At 44.8% G+C, this 24,179-nt stretch overlaps 1 protein-coding gene across 2 annotated transcripts; it reads left to right on the top strand.

The window, feature by feature from the left end:
• The first annotated feature begins 3,460 nt into the window (after window positions 1–3,460).
• Window positions 3,461–23,621, top strand: RAB35 (RAB35, member RAS oncogene family). Of its 2 annotated transcripts, XM_088143218.1 has the most exons (6): window positions 3,461–3,659; window positions 12,462–12,512; window positions 13,465–13,588; window positions 18,416–18,540; window positions 19,285–19,409; window positions 21,100–23,620. In XM_088143218.1, the coding sequence occupies exons 1-6, from the start codon at window positions 3,608–3,610 to the stop codon at window positions 21,226–21,228; spliced, it is 606 nt and encodes a 201-aa protein (XP_087999344.1). In that variant the 5' UTR covers window positions 3,461–3,607; the 3' UTR covers window positions 21,229–23,620. The 2 variants fall into 2 exon arrangements, with proteins under 2 accessions (XP_087999344.1, XP_087999345.1); XM_088143219.1 differs by lacking the exon at window positions 19,285–19,409 and having other exon boundaries at window positions 21,100–23,621.
• The last annotated feature ends 558 nt before the right edge of the window (window positions 23,622–24,179 follow it).

Here is a 24,179-nt window from a genome sequence, read left to right as displayed (position 1 = left end):
CTCCCAGAATTCCCCAGCCAGCCATGCTGGCTGGGGAATTCTGGGAGTTGAAGTCCACCCATCTTAAAGTTGCTGAGGTTGAGGAACCCTGTCTTAGGTGAAAATGAAACAGCTGAAAACAACCGATTCCTGTTTTTCCAGCTCAATTCATACAAAACACCGATGCGCAGTGCATCAACGTTATATTAATGATCCATATTTTAACCTACTATGTGGTGAAGCTCAGCTCCTGCAATTACTGTAGTTAAGGGTTCGGGATAGCCGTACGTTGTTTTTTTTTTAATCTGTTCATTCGTGTCCAATTCTCAGAGACTGCCTGGACAAGTCCCTGCAGTTTTCTTGGCAAGGTTTTTCGGAAGTGGTTTGCCATTGCTTCCTTCCTAGGGCTGAGAGGGAGTGACCGGCCCAAGGTCCCCAGCTGGCTTTGTCCCTAAGGCAGGACTAGACTTCACCATCTCCCAGTTTCTAGCCTGGTGCCTTAAGCACAACACCAAACTGGCTCTCCAGCCCTAAGACACCCATTGATAAAAACAGGCCTGAAACAAAGCTATTCTGACCACATGTAACATGACTTTCTAAATTAAGATACAGAGGAATGAGTCTAGGTCAAAAGATAGGATTCCCTTTCACTCCCAGATTCAAGCTTGAAATAAACCATTGCATTTGTTTTGAATGAAAGAAGTCGAGTTGTTCTTCGGTGAGATGTATCTTATATTATTAGGCATAAAAGCCAGCCAGATGACTTGAAACCAGTTCCTGTCTCTTAGGCCAACCCACCTCACAAGGTGGTTGTTGTGGGGAAAACAGAAGGTATGAGTATTAGGTAAGCTCACTGCCATAGATAGATAGATAGATAGATAGATAGATAGATAGACAGACAGACAGACAGACAGACAGACAGACAGATAGATAGATAGATAGATAGATAGATAGATAGATAGATAGATAGATAGATAGATAGATAGATAGATAGATAGATAGATAGATAGATAGATAGATAGATAGATAGATAGATAAGTAGATAGGTAGATAGGTAGACAGACACACACACCCAGCCACCCACACATATACACACACATGAAGAAGAAGAAGAAGAAGAAGAAGAAGAAGAAGAAGAAGAAGAAGAAGAAGAAGAAGAAGAAGAAGAAGAAGAAGAAGAAGAAGAAGAAGAAGAAGAGGAGGAGGAGGAGGAGGAGGAGGAGGAGGAGGAGGAGGAGGAGGAGGAGGAGGAGGAGGAGGAGGAGGAGGAGGAAAAAATAGTCATAAGCACTTGATTTCTCCCCCAGCAGAATGCATTATTGCTTTACCTCTTATTCATACAGCACTGACATACCTAACATTTCCTGGGAGCTATGCAGAACTTGTCAGACACGGTCATTAATCTTATTCTGATTTACAAGGAAGTTAAGTTCCATTGCATTTAATGAATTTACCATTGTCAAGATGGAAAAAAGAATAAGGGCGGGGAAAAGAAACCTGCAAACTTTAATCCTTATAAGTCACATTAATTACTGTTCAGGAAAACATTATAGCAAGTTTCTCTGGGAGATAAGACGAACCTCCCTGGTTCATTTCTCCCTCTACAGCAAGTGTTTGCTCGTAATGTTAGAATTCACATTTATCCAATCAACCCTGAATTGTACAAATAAATAGGGAGTCAAGCCAAGGGCCCGTTGTCTAAAAGTCTGCAAGCCCGGGATGGAAAAAGCATAAGAGGGTCCCTTCATTTTTGCAGCTTCGGGGTCTCCACAAGAGCAGACAGAGCCAAAAAGCTGGCTTTTTTCATATGTTAAGGGGCAAAATAGGTACCTCCTTGATCCTTGTTTAAAGCACCCATCACAACACCTAAAATCTGCTCCCCAAAGGGCCTGGCCTCCCTCTCTTCATATTGTGGATTTCAGAAGCCCACAAAGCAAGATGCAGCAGGTAGAAATTGTATAAAACTTGCTTTAATGGTTGAAAAGTCTAGCATTCATTTGTTAGAAGGTTGGGGCATGTAGATTCTGTGTGATGCCTAAAGCTTGCAAGATATGGGTGATCATGTGTGCTGTGAAATGTTGGCCACGATCCATATCCAAAATGGAGGGGATCCCATATCGAGGTACCACATCTTTCAAGAGATGTCTTGCGGTTTCGAGTGCGGTCGCACGCCGACAGGGAAAGGCTTCAACCCAGTGTGTAAGCTGATCTCTGCAAACAAGAACATATTCAAAACCATTTGCTTTTGGTAACTGGATATAGTCCAGCTGCAAATTCTCAAAGGGTCTTTGAGCCGAGGGTCTGCCTCCTTTGTGTATCCTTTGTCTGGAAGAGGCATTGTTGGCTTGACATGTGAGACATGCCCGTGCTACCTTTTCGGCTTCCGTGTACACCCCTGGGGCGTACCATACTCTTCTGACAGTGTCCACTATAGCCTGAGTTCCACAATGGCCCTTTGAGTGGACCTGTTGGCAAAGGAGGCGTAGTAGTCGTCTGGGGGCTAAGGGTCTGCCATCTGGCACCCTCCAAAACCCATCAGAAAAGGTCGCTTCATACTTTGCCTGCCACTGTTCCACCTGGAACACCAGTCAGGAAGAGGCAAACCATGACAGCAATTAACACATCCTTGAGATTTTGAAAAGTGTTAAAGGTCTCATCCTCAAGAATGCAACCTTTTGATAATCTAAAGTACAGTCAACCATACATACAGGAAAGGGAATATTGGCATTTTGCTAGGCCTGCTTTTACTTCATATTATACAATATATAAAGATAAATGTTTAAACATCTAAATGTCTTAATATATAAAAATGTCTACATGCCCCAACCTTCTAACACATTCATCCAAGAAGACAGACTCAGGGGTGTAATAAACTAGATACACTGCACACTCTCAGAGGCACTCTTGCCTGCGTGCCCTCCAGAGCGGAGATGATAACACCCTGGAGGAGTGTTTTTCAACCTTGGCAGCTTTAAGATGGGTGGACTTCAATTCCCAATTCTGGGAGTTGAAGTCCACCCATCTTAAAGCTGCCAAGGTTGAAAAACACTGAATTAGGTAGTGCTTCTGAGCTCAGCATCCCGGATTGGCTTTTTTTGGTTGAAAAACACTGCCCTAGAGGAATCTGTCCAGGGCTGCCCGTTCCAACCAAGTACACCTGCCAGGTGGGCGGAAGAACAATAAACGCATGCGCAGCTCTTCTTCCCTCCCTGCCTGCCCAGCTGACCGGCGCCTGCGCAAGATTCCTTTCGCGCCTGCGCCTTGGGGCCCTCGAAGGGAAGGTAACGGAAGAGAAGAATCCCAGAACTGGCAGAGGCGCTCCGAGCGCCATGTTGAGAGAGGGAAAGGAGAGGGAGAGGAAGCGACGCGAAAGGGCGGCGCCGCGCGTGCGCGGCGGGACGCGCCTGAGCCACTGGCGGTTTTTCCAGCCGCCCGGGTGGAGGAGTGCGCATGCGCCTGGGAGGGGAAGCGACGAGCGGCGGGGCGGGGGCTGTCGCCGTCGCTGCCGCCGCCGCTGTCAGTTCCGGCTGCAGGTCGAGGAGCCGATCCGGCCTCGGCGCCGCCTGAGGAGACTCGGCCTTCTCGCCACGCCGGGAGCGCCCGCTCCCCCGGTGCCCCCCCAGCGGCCATGGCCCGGGACTACGACCACCTCTTCAAGCTGCTCATCATTGGCGACAGCGGTGAGGGCGGCGGGCGGACAGCTGGGCCCGCCCGGCCGGGGAGGCTCGGCTCGGCTCGGCTCGGCTCGGCTCGGGCTTTCTGAGGGCAGGGGCGGCGGATGGGCGCGGGGGGGAGGATGGGCGAGGCCGCAGAAGACCCTGCGGAGGGTGGGGTGGGCGAGGGGGCCCCTGAAGAGGGTTGGGGGGGAGACCCCCAGGAGGGGGACGGGGGAGACCCCAGGAAGGACTTGGGGAAGGGGGAGGCCTCAGAGAAGCATTGCGGGGAGGGGAGCGGGGAGGCTTTGCGGGGGTCCTGACAGGAAGGGAGCAGCAGGACCCCCAGGAGGGTGGGGGGAGGGGGCAGAGGCCCCACGGAAGATTTGAGGGACCCAGAGGGGCGTTAAGGGACAGAGATCCCTGAAGGATGGGGGAGGGAGGCCCGGGGGATTTGGGGAGGGGGACGTGCTGGATCTCCTCAGCTCTGGGGCAGCAGGTGCCTGGCAACGCCCGGAGGGTCTGGACCCGGAGAAGCTGGCGGCTGTTTCCCCCTTTGATATGTTTTCAACTTCTGTATTTATTTCCTGGATGTGATGTTCTCTTCTGGGGGGAGGTGCAGGGCGAGAGCCATGGCCAGCCTCGGTAAAGGATCAGGATGTGTCATGATTCGTGAATCGATAATAACCAAGCTTGGTATGGCGCGTTTATAGGATTGGCACTGGGTCACAGTCTTTTTTGCAAAGCGGTCAAATGGGAGGGGAGGCAGAAGAATCCAGATTCAGTCCTTGCATCTTTAAGCAGGGATGAAATGCCTCTTGTTTGGAGGCCTGGAGAGTCACTGCCAGTCACAGGTTGAGTTTGCATGATGTATCCTACCTTAACCATGGTTTGTTCGGTTAATGTAATTTCTGATTTAATTTGTGTGACATGCTGAACCATCAACTGGCCCCCATGGCCTGGATTCACACAACACATTAAGCCAAACTGTGGCTTGTTAGTTTGTGGTTCGGTTTGTCATATGAACGTAACTAGCGTGAACAGCAGTTCTAGAAGGTTTGTGGTTTGACTTGGTCTCTGTTCCTAAACTGGCAGGCTGTTTTCTCTGTGTGCCTTTCCCCAATTTATCCCCACAACAGGCATGTGTGTGACTTATCCAAGGTCACCCAGTAATCTTGATGGCTGAGCAGGACTTTTATATAGCACTTCTGAGCATTGAAAGCACTTCATTTAGTATATATTTATTTATTGAATTTATCCCAGGCTTTCTACATAGAGGTCAGTGATTTTCATGGACATCTTGTTGCCATTTTTATAAAATTCTTCAACTTCCCTCAGAAGTAGATTAGAGTAATAAGAGCATGATGATTAACCCAAGGTCGTCCAGCATGATCTATGGCTGGGTGGATGATTTGAACTATGATCTCTATGGTTTTAGGTAGTCAGCATTGTATCGCATAGCTTTTATTTGCTTCTTGCCCTTCTCTTGCCTAAATTCTTGTCTCATTTTTATAAGAAGTATCATATTATTATCCCATATTTCAGACCCAGGGGAAAAAGTGGCTTGCCTAAGATTAAATTTTGAATTGAGGATTCTTTTATTCATAACTTGAACTTCAATCATACACCTATCTATCTTTCAGTAAATTCCACTGAGCATATTGTGACTTGTTTCTGGGATATGCAGAGCACTGGGCTGTCCCTGAAATACCACACAATGCTAGATCTCTGCTTTCCAAAATTTCATGGGTGAAAGTACGGATACTCAAGTACGTTTATGGTGACCCAATATTGATGACAGTGTCTGGAAAGAGATGGCATAACAGAAGGCACCATTTGGTGTCATTTATGTGCTAGATTATTTCTTGAGATGACTCTCTTCCCTGTCTCTTATGGTAGTGATTTAACCTGTAGGCCCCTGGAAGGCGGGGCCTGGTAAACAGGACTAGTTTCATGAGACCTGGATTCAAATCCATCACCACCTCAGATGTGAAAATCCAGGCCAGGCATGCCCTCCAGTTTATCAGCACAACTTTTGGATCGTGGTGAGAAAGAAATGGAGAAAGACTCGGATGCATGTTGCCTTAAACTCTCAGGAGGAAGAAGTAGGATGTGTATGTGATTACAGTAGATGAATGAAAGACTGTTGTAAAGTACTTTACAGATTATTCTTAGAGACCACATAAAGGAGAAAGATAAAAGATACCTCAAAAACACATTTCTTCTAATTGTTCAGCCACCAAACACCTGTTCAGAGATTAGGTTTTTATGTATGTGTCATTATATCTGGGACACTACATCAGTGTTTCTCAACCTTGGGAACTTTAAGTGTGGACTTCAACTCCCAGAATTCCAGGAATTTAAGTCCACACTTCTTAAAGTTCCCAAGGCTGAGAAACACTGCCTTACAGAGTGCATAACAGAAAGGCTGGCCTCAACCACAGATAGCTTGTAATTTAATTTTGTTTAAGGGAGTAAAGGAGAGGCAACAAGGACCTGAGATGTATAAGCACTTACTTATAATTAGGGTTAATGTTAAATGGTTCCTGCCTTTCTTCCCAATCACTTTGAATAGCCACTTGGCCTCACAAATATGTACTCTTGCAGAGTAGATTAGGCTGAGAAGCAGCAACTTTCCAGCAAAACGGAAAACTGAATGGGGATTGAATTTGGATTTCCCACCAGGCAACATAATCACAGTTCATCTAAGGAACAGTCAAGTCTTACACAGTCTTTGGATTATATTAGCCTAGAGATTTGGTGAAAGAGAGGTTTATAAATACAAAGCAGTCTGTAACAAGTTTTGATGCACTTTTAATATCCATACTTGATGGACAGCTGGAATGGCTAACGGGGAGCACTTCTGATTAGGGGACCATGTAGGGATAAGAGGGCAAATCATGAAATATAGGTGTTTAGGTTTGTAGGTCATGTACGAGAGCTTAGAGTATTTCAGTGCCTGTTAATTAAAATCAATTCTCCGTTCCCACGTCTTACAGTTGTTAAGAATGATTTATGTTCCTCTTCCCTTTTGTATTTAGTCTTAACTTAGTTTATAGATTCAAGAGCTCAGCCTGTGTGTTTTTTTATTGTGTACACTTCATAAAAGTTTCTAGAAAGCAAAGCAAGAGTTTCATGTTTGCAGAGTGGCTAAGTGTGAGCTAGAAATTCGTGCTTCAGTTCTCACCTTGCCCACAACTTTGCTTAATTATTCTTTAATAAGGAATAATGCCATTTCCTCAATGCTGGTCTTCTCTGTAATATGGAGATATTAGTTGGCCTACCTTATAAGATTATTGTTAGGCCATTGAAATATAAACCGGTTTGAATGTTTTGTAATAGTATCATGCTATTAATATCTTCATGGAATGAAGAAAATGCTTAATATATAAGGAGACACTAATTTTTACAGGCCTCCATCATCAGAGCCACTGACTTAGTTTTGCTGAGACAGCTCCTCCCCTAACTTCCTTAACAGCCTTCCTTAAACTATGTTGTGAATGGAGAGAGTTTCAAAATTGATGGTTGTCAGTTTTGACTTGTCAAAGAGGGTGATGCCATAGCTCAAGGACAGAGCACTTGCTTTGCATTCAAAAGATCCCTGGTTCTCTTTCTACCCCTCTCCTTTTTGAAAGCAGCTATGCCTTGCCTGAAACCTCTGGTCCACAAATGGCCCCCCTCAGTTTTGGGTGTCATTTTTCATGGGGTGGGGAAGAGACCTAATTATACACAGTGAGTAATCCAATTATGAATTATATTTAGTTAATTAAATGTAATGGTCATTAAATTTGATTAATGTACATGATTAAACTTGATTAATGTATATGTAACTTGGTCCTGCCGCATCCACTTTTGGGGGTGCCTGCTCCCCTCCTAGTATGTCATTCCAAGATCAGGCCAACCCTTGGCTCAGAAAAATAGGCAGCCCTGAGCTCGCAATGGAGGAGAAAGTCTCAATCACTTAAAGCCATCAATGTTGGCCTGAATGTTGCAAAGCTCCTTCAAAATGATCAGAATCAAAGGCCGGGTTCCCTAATTTGCTCCTCCTCCAGATCCTTTGGGGTTACGGTCATGGTGGGTGTGGAGTCAGGGAGGTGCCAGATTGGGGAATGCTGATCTAAAGAAGTCGGAGAGGAATAAAATTGTCCTTGTTTGGCAGGTAAAAGCCAACAAACAACATGGAAAACTGGTATTTGGTGATTGGAAATCTCGGGGTCTCCCATGTCAGATCTTTTACTTTATCACTCTTACCTCAATAAGCAGCAGTTTGGACATAGCCAGCAAATAGCATGCTGGCTGTCTTTGCTTCATGGCCTTTTTTAAAAAACAACAACAAAACCTTACACTTAATTAGTCTCAGAAGACTGTAGGGAAGATTTCCCAGTATTACCCAGTAAAGGTAGTTCTGTGCATCCAAGAAAAGCAGCATGCAGAGATTTCAAGAGAATGATCTGCAGACCTGCCTGAACTCAAGGCAGTGTTTCTTTTCTCTTCTTTCCCCAAATCTCAAATCGTCCCTCCCTGCCTTGAATCTCTAGTCCAGTGTTCTTCATATTTCTTATTGAGAGTACAGTATTATAATAAATATAACAGCCAGTTATGTAGCAATGTCCCAGACTTACTGTGAATTTGTGAAAGTCAGATTTAAGATGCAGATCCCAGCCTCCCTCCCTCCCTCTCTCTCTCTCTCTATGCATGCATGCACAGGCAAAAGGGCTGTCCTCTCTATTCTGTATGGAAAGTCCCTTTGTCTCTTGGTCTCTGTCAATCATCAGTGAGTCACGTTGGATGGGCAGATGGATGTTAGTTGCTTCCAACAGCAAGTTTGAGGATCCTGCTTGTAGCCCAGTGAAGATCCTGTGATTCTTTCTTTTGATCAGGATGGGGCTACTGGAGTTGCAGGTGGAGGTGCATGCTTGGAAACTCTTCATGATGAGCTGTCGTAAGCAGAGCTCAGCCACATTCCAAAAACGTAACTTGGAACCAGTAGAGCCCCAAAACTAATAATAGGCTAGAAATAGGAAAAGACTTGGATGCCCAACATTATTTTTATTTATTTATAATGTTTAGGTCCCACGTTCACTTTTTCTTCTAGGACAGTGCTTCCCAAACCTGGGTAAATTACCCAAGATTGGGTAAAATTGGTTTTTCTTTGGGTAACGACACATGAACCCATAACCCATCACAACAGGGACATTTAAATGGACGCAAGTAAAAAGGGCTTTCTGATAAGCTGTTTTGGATAATGAAGGGAAATGTTTGGGAAGCACTGATCTAGGAGCTCCTGGCAGTGTTTCTCTTCTCTCCTCACAAACTTGGTGCAGTAAGTTAATTTGAGAGAAGTAGAAATGGCACAAACCGCTTGTGGTTCAACCCCCTTAACCTCTACATGATATTGACTCTTAAGATCAGGGAAAAGCTTCTTCACAACACAATGGATGAATCTTTAGACTTTGAGTGGTGACTGTTTCCAATGGTTGTGGCCAATAGGATGCTCAAATTGAGTCTTTATGAGGACTGAAATCTGTGATTGCACCTTTCTTTTTAAAAAGAGGTTGTCTAAAACAACATTTGAACGTTCCAGCTGAAAGAACAGAATTTCTTACACTATATTATTAACAGTTTGAAGTTAAGGCCTTCCTCTGCCATCTAAAAAGTTCAGTTGGGTGTCGCACGGTGCCTTCCTATATGCACATATTTGGCTGGGTTCACATGTTTACTTTTGTGTAGTGTGCTGTGTCAAGCCAGACTTTGTGGTTTGTAAGCCATTATTGCTTAATGTTGTGAGTTAAGCTGGTATGATGAATGCAGTTGCATATCATCCCTGTCATTTACAGTATATATCTGCACAGCCTTCTCTATCACATGCAGAATGCTGCCACTTCTTTGATAGCTTTTATCAACTTGTCACACTGGAAAGGTTGAGTGCAGCTTGCATTTTGGCAGAAAGGGGGCACTTGGAGGAAGAGGAAGAGGAAGTGGTAGCTACATCCTGTTCTGTATGAGTCTTTGTCTCTAAGACACCAAGGAAAACATTCCTCCTGGCCTTGAAATTCTCCTCTTGGGGCTTCTTCCATCACATGTTGTTCCCAGGGAATAGAGAAAACGCATCAGAAATCATCAACATCTTGGGTGCTTGTTGCATCTGGGAAAAAAGGGGGGATAGGGAGGGAGTACCTGCCAGGCAGGCAACTAAAACAGAGGGCCTGCTGAAGGAAACTCACGTGGAATTGGAGAGGAGGCAGAGAAGGAAGGGAGAGGTCACCATCTGGGTGGAAGGACCCTGAAGGCCAAGACCACCAGTTTCCCATCCCTACAGAAAGATAAAAAGTAGATCCCTTGCCTCCATGTTGTTTCACATTCTTCTGAGCAGGAAATATTTCAGCCTAATGGTTATGTCTATGCAGATTGAAATAAAATGCTATATGTTGCATTCACTCTCATGTTTGACTAAGGACTGTGATTCCATTTGTCTTGGCATTAATTCTTGGGGTTAGTAGGCTTTTCAGGCAAATATAGACATCAGAGAATTTAAAAAATAGATAAAGCTAGAACTTAATTGAGAACTCAGAGGTTTGCAAGATTCCTGCAATATACTTTATCCTTTAAACCAGGGGTTCCTAAACTTTTTGCCATCACACCTCCCTTTAGTGTAATCTTAATGTACATACCTCCTAAAAATCCAAACACCAAAATTAGCACAAATGAACAAGGAAAACAATACAGGTAGTCCTAGATCTGGGAGATTGTCAAGGCCTCATTGCAAGAGGGGATGTAACCTGCAGCCTTGAAGGAAGCTGTGGTGCACCCGCTCCTTAAGAGGCCCTCCCTGCATCCAGAGATATGAGATAACCACCACCCAGTCTGTAAGATATTAAATAGTAGGGCAGAGAGGACCAACATCTGTAGCACCCATCTAACATTTTTAGGAAAGATTGCTGAGATGGTGGTGGGTGATCAGCCACAGGATACCCTAGAAGAAACAGCTTATTTACAGCTCAGGGTTCAAGTCTGGGCATGGGACAGAAATGACATTGTTTGTGCTAGTAGTTGAGTTTTGTTGGGACATGTATGGGGATGGTGTACCTGTCCCAGTCCTTTTAAATGTCTTGACTTCCAAGGGATTGGAGGCACTGTTTCCTCAGTGGATAGTTCCAGGTGGGGTGGCATCAGCACAGTGATTGCTCCACACAGGTTGGCCCTCTCTCCCATACTATTTAATATCTACATGAAGCCACTTGGAGAGGTCCACCAGCAGTTTAGATGTCAATGTCATCAATAGGCTGATGATACATCACTAGCCCAGGTCCCGCTGATGATGCCGTTGGTCCTGACCTGGTGCCTGGAGGTTGAGAGGACAGGCTCCTTCAAGATGGAGTTCTAGTTGGTTCACTCAGGCTGTCTGCCTACTCCAGTGGTGTTTCTTGATGGAGAAGCCCTGTCTCTGGAGGAGCAAGTTCATGACTTGAGAGTCCTCCTCGAACAGGGGCCTTTACCTCCCATTGGCTGGACTGGCTGTGCAACCCTAACCTGACGCAAGAGGACCTGTTACAGTGCCTCATGCCCTCGTCACCAACTGCTTAGACTACTGCAAAATGCTCTCCATGGGGCTGCCTTTAAAGACCACTTGGAAAATTCAGTCGGTTGAAAATGCAGCCTCTGGATTGGGTGGCATGTGCCAGTGGGAAGACATTGCATCCACGCTGCAGATCCTGCACTGGTTGCCAGAAGGGTTCTGGGCTGTGATTTAAAGTGCTGATTTTAACCTTTAACGCCCTATATGGCTTAGTATCAAGTTCACGTTCAGGACCACATTCTCCTGTTAGAGTTGGCCTGACCAACTCAGTCTTGCCAGGAAAAATTGCTGGTGGTTCCCCACTTTCGGAAGGTGGAAGGAGTCCAAGGTTTGGCCTCAATACTTTTCAGTTGCAGCACCAGTCCTCTGGAATGCCCCCCCCCAGTAGAAATTGGAGAGGGTCCCACTTGGGCTGTCTTCAAGAAGCAGCCGAAAACAGAGCTCTTCCAGAGGGCTTCTGTGCCATGATGCTCCCTGGGCTGTATCTTGAAGGCTGCTGGACCTGCACCGTGCTGGAGATTTACGATGTTTTCTATGTCTTAATTTTGTATTGATTTTTCCATTACCCATTGTGAACTGCCGAGAGTCCTTTGGGATTGGAGCAGGATATAAGTATAATAAATAAAATAAATGAATCTTTTACTTTTATTGGGGCAGAGGCCTCGCCTGTGTGAAGCGAATGAGGCCCACTTTCACAATTTTCAAATATCACAAAAGATGCCTAGTTGGTTTTTGGTTTGGGGTTTTTTGGGGTTTTTTTAGCACGCTCTGCATGCTACTGAGTGCCTTTCCCTGGTACTCAGTATGAAGGAAGGCTGTCATGGTGAGGCATTCAAAAAAGATGCTTTGCAGCGTGCATTAGTGCAAAGAAAGGAAGCGCCTCTTTAAAAAGCCGAGTCTCCTGCAAGGTTCATGGCATGTCTTTGAAATCTGTCCTGAATTACTGTATGGTTTCATGCACAGGCAGTGCTTCCACTAGGATCCCTGAAAGGGGGCAGGGAGCAGCAGAACTCCCTTCTGCTCTTGGGAAAGGCTTCCATGTGATGCTGGTTGTCCTGCTTCCCAGAAGGCCTCACTTCCGGAGAGCAGATGTGCAAACACCTGCCTGCTTTGGGCAATGTCCAAGCACATACCCTATGAATATTCAAACATGAGTCCCAAAGTGAATGGAATTGAAATAAAATGCCGTTCTCTATTACTCCAGCCTGACTTGCAGACTTAGCTTCTTTTTCTTTTTCCCCTTTCTCATTCAGGTGTTGGCAAGAGCAGTTTGCTGCTACGTTTTGCAGACAACACTTTCTCAGGTGAGACGGGCATTGGCCCTGCCGCCAGAACCTCCATCCAGGGCTCCCCGGAGTGCTTCAGATAACACTGATTAAGCGCTGCAGGAGCAAAGGAGGGGGCTAAAAACTGAAGAACCCGTGGGAGAACACCCTAATCCCATTGCCATCCAAGGCTCCAGGGGCACAGGGTAGAGTTGTGCTGCCCGTTGAATGAGAGCAGACACACTTAGCAAAAGACATTGGAGGAGCCACAGGGTCTGTTCTTTTTCTTGAAACCTCAGTGTAATATATGTGGGGTGAGGAGGAGGGGGAGGAGGAGGAGGAGGAAGAAGAAGAAGGTTACATATATCCCCACTTACCATGTTCCAAGTCTATATGTCCCTACTCCTGTGATTAGACTTTTCAGTACGACGGGCTCTCCTTCTGAAATAAATAATGCACTTTAAACCACCCTCCTTTTCTAACTTCTAGTTCATTTGTGTCATGTTTTCAAGCCTCTTAAGAAGAGTTTTATACGGGAGGCTTATATTGAAAAATATAAAAAATAATGAGCGCATGGTGTCTTAATTGCATGGCATAATGGTAGTTTTGTGTTGGTACTTTACTACTAGCCTTTTAATTGTTATTTCATCTTTGTAGTTTGGGGTTGTTTGTTTTTATGATCAGTGTAAATTGATTAAGCATGTCCTTCCATCCCTGTTAAATGCTTTTATAGTCTGTAACTATGGAGACCCCCCTTTAAAAAAAAATAACGAGAGTTTTGAGGGTTTAAAAACCAGTTTCAACAGGATAGTTGAATGGAAACAGTGGGACGCCAACAATATTTTCCCTTAGATAATTTGCAGACTGCAGAAAAAGTGTTCCTAGTCAATTTTGCACCATTCAGAAGCAGTGAACTGCCTACAATTGGTGAGCTAGTACCTTTCAGAAACTCCCACAATTTCTACTATGCGCGTGCTTTTTTCTACCACAGGCAGCTACATTACCACAATTGGAGTAGACTTCAAAATTCGGACTGTTGAGATTAATGGAGAAAAAGTCAAGCTACAGATCTGGGATACTGCTGGACAGGAGCGCTTCCGGACTATCACGTCAACGTGAGTCTGTTTAAATAGGCTATCAGCCAATCAGATAACTGGATTTAGTCATGGGCTTATATTGATAGGATTAAAAAATGGTTGTTCCTTCCTTCCTTGTTTTTGTTTATTCTTTTTCTCTCCCAAGTTTGCCTTGTGGGTCAGATTGAAATCTGCAAACAGGACAAAATATTAAAGATACATAGGGGTGTTTGTGGCCATGGTTTTTTACCTTGGGCACTTGGTATAATAATCAAGGTTCCAGTTCAGTAGGGAACTTCAGGATTTGGGAATTTTAGCCTTCCAGATATGGTTTCAGTACAACTCCCAACATCCCCTACTGCACATCTAGGGACAGTAAGAGTCGGGTCTAAGGATGACCCAGCAGTCCAGTTCCCTACTCCGATTCCTAATACTTACTTGAAGGAAATATTCTCCTGGATATTCCCTTTTTCATTTGCTATTACGTTAAATAATCAGGACCAGGGAGTCTTCAAATAAGTATATCTTTAGCAGTCTTTTCTGTTTTCTAATAAAGAGTTACCTTTATTAGTTCTTCTGTTGAAATGTTCATCAGTGGAACCAGTAAAAGCTTGCAAGCTTCTCTTTTAAATAACAGGCACAAACGTGACCCTCTGCACTGTGGACACCACTAGTAGGATTACAGTAGCTGATACAAATTGTAGTTTCTTTTCTTAAGCATGGAATACACCTAACATTCACTGATTGATTTTATGGGCCCGGCACTGAGAGTGGGGGCTTCTTTGAAGGGCCTTACGTAGACTTCAGGCCCCACCAAAATGTGGCTTAATTTGCTTCTGAATTAATGGAGAAGTGTGGCTAAAGTTCTGGGCATAGTTTGTCTTAATAGGTCCCTGATCCTGCGTGAGAAGGTGTTACAACATAGAGTGGGAATGAAGCTTGATAAGAGGCCTTTCTCTGTTGGTGCCAGCTCCTTTTCACACAGACAGACGCATGAATAGCTCTGAGATTTTGTTTTCTGTAGAGAACGTTGTCATAGCGTTCTGGCAAAGCAGGTTCAAGAAAAGAAATGACAGGCTAGCTGTGAATCATTGCATGTTTGAAAATGGGAAAAACGCCACAGAAGTAATTTCAGTGATTTGACACTTAAATCTTTCTTAGTATGGATTATTTGTTTTGGCCTGATTTTAGCCATTTCATTCTCTTTTCATTCAGATGAGTTGTTTGCTAGAGAGAATGATGAATTTACAGTGTAATATTTTAACTGGCTTACTGGTCTTTTTTCAAAGGAACCTGAGAACTGTCTCCTTTGAGGAAGGCAAGGTATTTCCAGCAGAGAATTTCCATTACCTAAAATAGATTTGTGAGGATACTTTGGAAGAAGTCTTGACAGTGGCCTAAAATATCTTTGTTCTATATGTATGCCTTCACCACAGCCCTGTATATAAAGGGCAGTGCTTGATTTAGAGAAGCTGACATTTAAAATGTTGAATTACATGTTTAGCTTTGCACCAGACTCATGAAGGTAGGATGTTCATAGAACAAGAATGAAAGCTAAGGAAAGGAACAAAATTCCCATTTTTCATTGATAGATCAATCCAATGGGTGCTGCTTATGACAGCAGAGAAGGAAGATATTAGTGCTTGTGATGATAGGTTAGCTTTGCAAATAAGGTTGAAGGTTGACCCAGTCTCCCCAGAATTCACTGAGATGTTGTCAAGTGTTTGGGGAGTAGGATCAAAATATGTCTGATTAGACACCACATCTTACAATTAGGGGATTCCACCCAGCCCCAAAACTTTAAAAAACCAGACTTCTGTGGAACATGTACAGAAATTGGCATATGTGCCTGAAGACTTTCTGCGCCCTTCTTTACTGCTGCAGGAAGAGCGTGAAGCACTATTAAAGTGAATGCACAGTGTGAACCAACCCGGACTTCCTCACCGTCCTTAGGCATATCCTCTGTGGTTTGTGCTGTGTGGGCCAGCTTATGGCAGGAAATGGTGAAGGGGTGTAAAACAGCACTTGCAGATGGCGAGATGTGTGTCAGCCCAGTGTCTCACTGACTGTGTCAGCAGATCTTTTCTTCTGGGTGGTCATGCATGTACCAACTACAATTGTGGCTTAGTTGGTGTCTAATGCCAGCTCCTGCGGGGAATACCCTGAATGGAAATTTCTAAATGGGAACAGAAAAAGCTACGCAAGGCCTGTGTCACTAACCCAGTTCTCAGTGCAGGGCTACGCCTAGGGCTGAGCATGTCATGAAGTTCCCCAGAAGTCTAACCAAGTCCCCTCATGTGGTATTGAGTTTGCTAAGGATCTCAGTTTTTGGAGTGAGTGTGTGTGTTTAAAAAAAGACTTTTCTGACTTCCACTCATATGAAGACTTGCTTAAGCAAGTCCTGGTGAAATTGCATAAGGCAGAAAAATTTCAACACAAGACTTCCTGTGGAGTGTTGAACTTCAGTAACCATGTATGCATTTGACCAGTCCCGTTATTAGCAAATCCAGAGTAGATTTTATCCATAGGCAAAAATCAGTTGCAAAACTCAGGTTGCCTGGTGCATTCAGATGTCTCTCCTGCAGAAAAGTCCTGGTCAGGAGTAGGACTCGTATCCACAGTTACTTTTGCTATGGCTGGTATGGTACTCTTATGTAGTCCTGTTGTTGTTCTTAAGATTTCTTTGAAGACCTGGCAGGTCCTTCAGGCACTGGGGCCAGGATGTTAGATGAACTTGTTCTGGGAGGTGGACTACTTGTTGGTGTGCCCCAGCCGTGTCTTTTGTTCTTGTTGTTAATGTTTGATTATCAGAATATTTTGGTTTTGGTTTTCTTGTACCTTGTCCAGTGTCATATATCTGCAAGTTGGGTGACTCTATAATATAAATCTATAAATTAATGCATAAATGATTGTTTTGTTCAGATAGAAAGGGTGCCAAGGGGGTGCAAGGTGATTTCAAATTGAGGCGCTTAGTTAAGCTTAATCCATAGTAAGCTTATTAACTTCCAAAGACAGCTCCCCCTCTTACTTTGTCCTTGTAGTGATCAAGCTCCTTATGAGCTGACATCATGCTGTCGGATATGCACAGTGACTTCCAGGAAGTTGGCTGATTTGCTTGTTTATTTCTTTATTGAATGTATAGGTGCCCGGCTCTAGGTGGCTTACAACTGAAAACCAACATATAAACATACAACTGACCAGAAGAGCAAAATATCAAAACCAAACCAACACAGGTTAATCCAAAATAACTCAAAACAAGGCAAAACAAGGTTGTGCTGGTAGCAAATAATTTCTTTCTGAAAAGAAGTTGAAACTGGGGGGGAGAAATAATCAAAGGGAGCCTGGTAGCACCTTTTCTGAGCAACACATTGTATTAAAAGGCATCAGCTGAGGAAAGCTGATGCCTTTTAATGAAACGTATTGGTCAGAAAAGGTGCTATCAGATTCCTTCTGATTTTGGGCTACCGTGGACTAAGCTGGCTCCCTTCAGTGTCAGCAATACAAGCAGATGAACACTTGGTCCATTTCTTGTTTGTTGTCTCTTGTCAACTTTTTTTATGATTTGGGAGGGGGGCGTTTCCATTTTTCTTTCTCAACAGCCAAGGGCTTAATGTGAACAAAACAATAATATAAAAGCAACAGTGGAAGTAATAAATCCATTTGCGGAGAATTTGACAGATGCATTTGACTTTGACAGATGCATTAAGCCTCCTGAAGGCACCATGTTGTTGTTTTTGCTCCATCTACTGCCATCAGCTTTCCAGGCTCCACACAGGTCTTTTTTTCCCCAGGCTTCCTTCAAAATGGCTATGATTATACCTAGAACCTTCTCAATGCAGAATTTGTGCCCTGGCATTGATAAGTCGATGTTATGACTGGATGAATGACCTTTACTTTTCAATGCTAGAGTCCTAAATAATGAAATAACAGAAACGGAGGTTACATTTGTCCTTCAATCCTCATCCGTATCTCACTGTTGTAGGATTCCTAAGGCGTGTTGCTGTGGAAGGTCATCTTTCAGTATCTCTTGCTGCCCCCAGTCTGACACCACTGCTTCTTCCAACGTTTCTTCCTCTCTTGTTTCTTCTCTCCTGAACTTCTCATCTGCTCGAGGGAGGCTACTGGTGACAGCCGATGTCCCCAGCTCACAAAGTCCTCTCCATGGCAATCTGATATTTTAAACCTGCCAACTCTGCTTCCCACAGATCTCTTTCTACTTTCCACATTGTGTGCTTCCCCCATCGTGTTAATGCGCTGAAAGAAAAACCAGCATCCTGGCCTATCTCTTTCTTTCTTTTTCTTTTTTCCCCCTCCACCTTCCAATCTCTGGTTTGTATTGTTCTGCTGAATGGTTTATTTGGCTAATCTGGGGAGTTAAGAGGGCTATCCACAGCCATTGTTTCCCCAAGGTATATCTGTATTTTTGTTTTCTTATAGTAATAAAGTAGAAGTTCTCTTTAAACTCAGAGAAGCATTCTTGTGGGCCCTCATGCTGCTGGAGCTCTTGAACATCCCCCTGTAGGTGTTAAATCAGTATTGGATGTTAAATGGCTGTTGTCCTTACACATTTGGGTTCTAAAGTAAATCGATTTATGATGGTGGGAATGCAGACTCTCCACTGAGATCTTCTTCCTCAGTTTGATGGTCTAAATGTGTCAGACTTCAGCTCCTGGAATTCCCAGCCTTTGGTCCTGAGGTCCTGGAATTAGAGGAGTTAAAATGCAGCATATCTAAAGTGCACCAGAAGCAGTCTGCATGTAGATACAATTATGCACATACAGCTGGAAATGAATCCCAAGGGGACAGTGAACTTAGAATCAGTGAATTTTGGGATCATGTCTTGATCATGGTTGTCTCTGCCCTCAGGTACTACAGAGGGACACATGGGGTCATTGTGGTTTATGACGTCACGAGCGCAGAATCTTTTGTGAATGTCAAGCGGTGGTTGCATGAAATAAACCAGAATTGCGACGATGTTTGCCGGATATTAGGTAAACTGCCTGGTTTGGGGAAGATTTTAATAGAACAAGACCCACTATATTGGAATGTCTTTATCCCATAATATGCTACTGTAATATATAGGATGTACCTGAATTGTGAACTATTTAAAATTCCCAGTTTAAGTCTCAGTCTATTTCCCATTAACTTCATAAGTAGTTTTAGATAAACTGGGTCTTGGCCACTGCTCGGCCCACCATTAGCCCCCCATCTTCAGTATTAGCATAATAATTCAAATCTACTCGACAAGCCCACTGGAAGGATTCCAGGCAATGTCACTGGCATGTTTTGAACCTCCCAAGGTGTTGCATTAGAGATCCCCTCCTACTCTCAGCTGTCGTTCCAACTAATCATGGGTAGCTTGCCCTAAGAAGTGGGAGAGAAAAGGCAGGCACCTAGAGATTCCAGGATTCCAGCCACTTCCAGGATTCCAGCCATGAATTTTAGACCCAACACATCCAGAGGGCACCAGGTTGAGGAAGGAGAAGTTAACCCTGATGTTCCAAATGAGAGACCTTTTTGTCTTAATGAAAGGAGAGATCAAGTGTTCCTGTCCTTATTATTGTATCTTGAATTGATGCTTTTTTGAGGTTCCTCAAAAAGGCAATAGACAAATCCCTGGGGTAAGGAAGTACAACTTTATTCACTGATAGCCCAGATTTTATACATGCATCACGCCTTCAGTGGCTCTTCTACAAGTTTGCAGCAATGACCTTTGGTTTCCATTGCTCTTGCAGTGGGCAATAAGAATGATGATCCAGAACGGAAAGTGGTTGAGACAGAAGATGCCTATAAATTTGCTGGGCAGATGGGGATCCAGCTGTTTGAGACCAGTGCCAAAGAGAACATTAATGTGGAAGAGGTAATCGAAAAAGACGATGGGGGGTGCCAGTATGGTTTGAAGAGCCCAGTGCTGACCACCAACATACTGCTGTCTTGGGGGTTGTCTTCATAGCCTATGGACAAAAGGTGTGCCCGGTCGTAAAATAGTTGCCCCCCATTTTGTCTCCAGGAATTAAACAGAAAGTCCTGGTCCTGGGGCTGAAAGGTTCCTTTCAGCAAGAACTAGCCCTTTGTGGGGTCAAGGAGGGAGCCTGAGTTATGTCGCATTCATTGCTTGAAGCCATTGTCTCATTTGTCGGTGTGCGGCTTGGCTTGCTGTGTCAGCCCAGCCATGTGCAGCTTATTCAGCAAACCATGACTGAGCAAAGCCAACACAGTCATCAAGGGTGCCGCTCTCAGTGGCTTGCTCTCACCAGGCTAACTGGTGGCTCATGAAGCTGACCATGGCCTCCAGGTGAGACACATGAGCCAGGAGGAGATAACCTTTTAGGGGGGAAAATGTTATACTATGAGGAAAAAAGGAGATTCCTTTCACTCTATTTTCACCCTATTAATCTTCCCAGGAAAATAAGCTCCTAGCTTAGTTGTCATCTGCAAAGTTTCTGGGTACCAAGTGAGCCCAGGAGATCCGTTTAAGCAGGAGCAGAAGGAACAGCGGAAGCAGAGGGAACTTTTTCCAACCTCTTCTTCCTATTTCTTCTAACAGTTGAGGCTCACCAACTCCTGATAGGCCCTTTTCACATAACACGCTTCCCTGGGTCACAAGAGCAAGTAAGGTGGGATTAGCTGTAGCCACAGACAATTCCAGGACTGCCTGGGAATAGCTGGGGATTGTGGAAGCCCTAACCCAGCACTTCAGGACTTACAGAGGCAGCATACAACAAAGCTGGCTTCTTCTTAAGTCCAGCAGGATGAGCATCATGAGGCTAACCCTTTAGGGTTTCACTCGAGTTCAGACTGAGGAACTGTTCAAGGCTGTGCTGCTGACACCTTTATATGCTTTGTTATGGCTGGATCCAAGCATTCCATGAAATCCTAGCCCGATTGACTTGTTTCTGGCTTCACATGTTGCAGGAACTCGGCCATTGTCTTTGAGTTCCAAACTTTTCTTCATCGGTTAGCAGTTTGTGGGAGCCCAGCCAGTCTGGCTGTATCAACCTACCATGACTTAGATGTGGGAACCAAGGAGTAAGGCAAATATAGGGTTCCCCATGTGGCTTTCAAGGAACACTTGAAGTGTCCCAGGTTCTGGATAACCCAGAAATAACAGTTCAAAGGTAACAACAAATTAGCGTAGGAAGAGGGCAAACTTTACAAGAGTGAGGATTCGGTAGTCATCTGCAGTCCTATAGCTCCAGCTCAGGAGCAACTGTGGCTTCCTAGAGCAGGGTTTCTCAACCTCATCAACTTCAAGATGTGTGGACTTCAACTCCCAGAATTGGCTGGCTGGGGAATTCTGGGAGTTGAAGTCCACACATCTTAAAGTTGACGAGGTTGAGAAACCCTGCCCAAGAGGTTGAACTTCTCTCTCTCAGTGTCCCTCCCCTTCACCCCAGAGGCTGCTGGGAGTTGTAGTCCAGCAACAGCTTTCGAGCCCCCCGATTGCTTACCTCCCCGGAAACCAAGGGCCTGCTGCATAGCCCTGCCAACTCCCCCTTCCTGATTGCTTTCCCTTTTTTTCTCCCCCACCCCCCACCCCCCACCCCCAGATGTTCAACTGCATCACGGAGCTGGTTCTGCGGGCCAAGAAAGACAACTTAGCAAAGCAGCAGCAACAACAACAGAACGACGTGGTGAAACTCACAAAGAACAGTAAACGGAAGAAGCGGTGCTGCTAATGGCCTTCCTCTGGCGGCAGAGACTGGGCGCTGAGGCAGCTCCGCCCCCCCAGCCTGGCGCAGGCAATTCCACAGGACTCTTCCCCCCCCTCCCTGCGTGCCGTTATTTAAAGGAGTTCCCTCCGTGTTCTCGATCAGGAGGCACCTTACCATGACAGTGCCAAGAAAAGGATTGGATGGAGGTGGTTCTGCCTGTCTCTCTCCTTCCTAAGGTCTTCTTCTGCCCCTCTCCAAGAGCATCTTGTAGACAACAATGACATTGCCTATCAAGGGGACTTAAGAGTTTGTACATAATGTATATTGGCTTTAACCAGCTGCCCCTCCCTCGTGTCGCGTGTACGCCTTCTCCGTATCAGCCAATCATGAATTGTTCAGAACTCTTTTTTTTTTTTTTTACTTTCTTGCTTCCATTCTCCAGAAATACAGTCCCATGACCTTCAAACAGGTTGCCCTTGTCAGCGTCCATTGTTCTTCAGCCTTCGTTAGCCTTTAAGCAAGGAGTGGGTCCTTGGCTACCATTTTGTTTCAAACTCTCTCGAGAACCTTTTGAAATCCTTTTCCTAGACTCTGGAATGATTGACGTTCCCAGAGCTCTTGCAATCCTTCTCTGTTCTTCAGTTCCCTTCTTCAAGGGAAGGGAAGGCCTCATGTTTATAGCCCAAAGGCATTCCAACCTTCATGGCTGAGAAAAGTTAGGATTAAAACTTGTGTGGCCCTTCTGTCCTTATAAGAGCTTTGGAACGGAAATCATCTCTCTCTTTTTCTTTAATAAGCGTGTATCATTCTGTACCCAGGTATGAAGTGTGAACTCAGAAATGCATTTCCAATGGGATCAATTCTTAGTGGTTCTCCTCCCACCCTTGCCCTTCCTTTTTTCCTTTGAAAGTTGGAGAATTTGGGAAGAGATGGCTGGATGTTTTTCATTTGTATTAGAACAAAATCTGTCTCTTGGGCTTTGAGAAATTGGAAGAGGCCACCCATTCCAGCTGCTGAGGAGTGAGTGATTCTTCCAATTAAGTTAATATGAGCTTCAGTCTGGAAATAACCAGCATTCAGCTTTTCAGCATTGATTTGACCCCCACAGAACATATCAAGATGGCCAAGGTTGCAAAAAGTCACCCAATCCTCAAAACACAGTGAATTCCCCACCCTTTGTTGCCCTGGCATCTAATGACGATGGTGCTCGTGTTAAGAAATGACCATCAGTATCGATCCTTGGACTTCGAATCATGCAAGAAGGGCTCAGTGGAAACCCCCTATTTATTGTTTGGCTTGTCTTTAAGAAGAGAAGCAGCTACAATCATCCAAGCCCCAGACCCGCGGGCTTTCCCACTCAAAATAAAGAAGCGATGGGTTTCCGCCAGCGGAAGCACGCCGTCCTCCATTTCAGCAGCCGTGTCTCACCGTCAGCTTCTCTCTGCATTTCTTGTAAGGTACTTCTGACTTGTCGAAGAACCGTTCGCGCACTGAGCAATTCATGATTTAGAAGGAACGCCAGCCACGGAAGCCTGTAGAGATGACAGCAGAGAGCAGGGTTTGGGTGTGGCAAGGGTGTGGGCTGAAGCAACAGTGGATTCTCACAGGTGGGCATTTTCTCAAAATACATTGGTCTCTAGCAAACGGGCGGGGTGTGGTGGGGATGTTTGCTAAGCCTGGAATCCAGGTTCTCCTGTTGGAAGAGTGGGAAGTTTCCTGAGTCTCTTAGCAATGCCCCCCCAGGCCTGTCTTTGCCGGGGGCTGCTACCCAAGCGCCAGGTGTTGTGAGTGAAGGGAAAAGCGGCTGGTGGACGGGGTTGGGGGAGGGAGGGAAAGGGGAAGGGGCTGCATCTTTAGCAGTGCTAACGTCAAGCCGTGAAATGTCTAACTGGTTTGCTTAGATGATTTCTGTATATTGAAACTTTCTAATTATGCTTTTTAAATAATTTTAAAAAACTAAAAATAAAAGTGCCAAGCTGCCATATCTTCTTCCTGGGCTCTCGTCTTTGCTTCTCCTCACCTCCAGCTGTCAAAAGGGCTTGCGGGGCCCCCGAAACCTTGGGGCCAATAGCTTCTTATGGAGAGTTAAGGCTCCCTTCAGAAAGGGACTTGCCCACTTTCATTTCTGCACAAAGGGGGTTGGTGGTAGTGGTGGATGCGGTGCTGAATTCCCAAGCTTAGGTTGGCTCAATCAGTCTCTTGTTTTGGTGGAAGTAACAGTGTAGTACCTAATATGTTGCATTGCCTGTGTGATTGTGAGTTTTCCCATGCTGGGTCGATGTGGCAACGAGTAGGAGTTGGATGCTCTGGTAGCAGGGATATTAACTTTTCTGAGACTTATAATAACGATTCCAAGAGAGAGTGTTGAACTGTTTAAATAAAGAAAACCTTGAAACAGAAAATATCTTCTTTCTGTGTTATATGTTTGTGTGTGTCTGTATATGTATATGTATCACAGCAGACCTTGCTAAATCACGCTGGATGTATTGGTTCAGTCTTATGCCTCACCCATGAGCATAGAATCATGGAGGAGGCTACAGTGGTCATCTAGTCTGAACTTCTGCCATGTCTAATTTGTCTCCCCTGCTTTTTAATGTGCTCTTGTCTTGCAGGGTGAATCCATAAAATGCACGGGGAATCACACATGCCTAGCACTCACAAACCAACAGGCATCTTGACTCACCCTAAGCCATGAATGTAATCAGCAAGCCAGCCACAAACCATAATGTTGGTCTCAGGCTTACTGCCTTAAAACAAGCCTCTGATTGCTGCATTACCCAAGATAACTAGAGCTTAACATGATGTGTGAATGGGGATGCCTGGCTGGTTTGTGATTTCTTGGCGTTTTCTGGGCATGTGTTAGTGCCCCAAGCCTTAACGAATCTGCTGGCCCTGTTCACATATACTGTGAGACCAAAAGCAAGACATGGTTCAGTAAAATATGTGAGACAGAGCCTAGGCAAAGTTAGAAAGTA

Source organism: Python bivittatus, unplaced genomic scaffold (genome assembly GCF_059951505.1).
Source record: "Python bivittatus isolate LINGU-HERP-01145 unplaced genomic scaffold, Pbiv_v1 ctg000280_np1212, whole genome shotgun sequence".
NCBI classification, from domain to species: domain Eukaryota; kingdom Metazoa; phylum Chordata; class Lepidosauria; order Squamata; family Pythonidae; genus Python; species Python bivittatus.
Note: the sequence above shows the minus strand (reverse complement) of the source record. Positions and strands in the feature narration are given on the sequence as shown.

Excerpts from the sequence above, each read along its gene's own strand:
- RAB35 (XM_088143218.1), top strand. The coding sequence starts at position 3,608 with ATGGCCCGGGACTACGACCACCTCTTCAAGCTGCTCATCATTGGCGAC. Across the intron at positions 3,660-12,461 it reads GCTCATCATTGGCGACAGCG|GTGTTGGCAAGAGCAGTTTG; the intron begins GTGAGGGCGGCG and ends TTTCTCATTCAG. Across the intron at positions 19,410-21,099 it reads AGAACATTAATGTGGAAGAG|ATGTTCAACTGCATCACGGA; the intron begins GTAATCGAAAAA and ends CCCCACCCCCAG.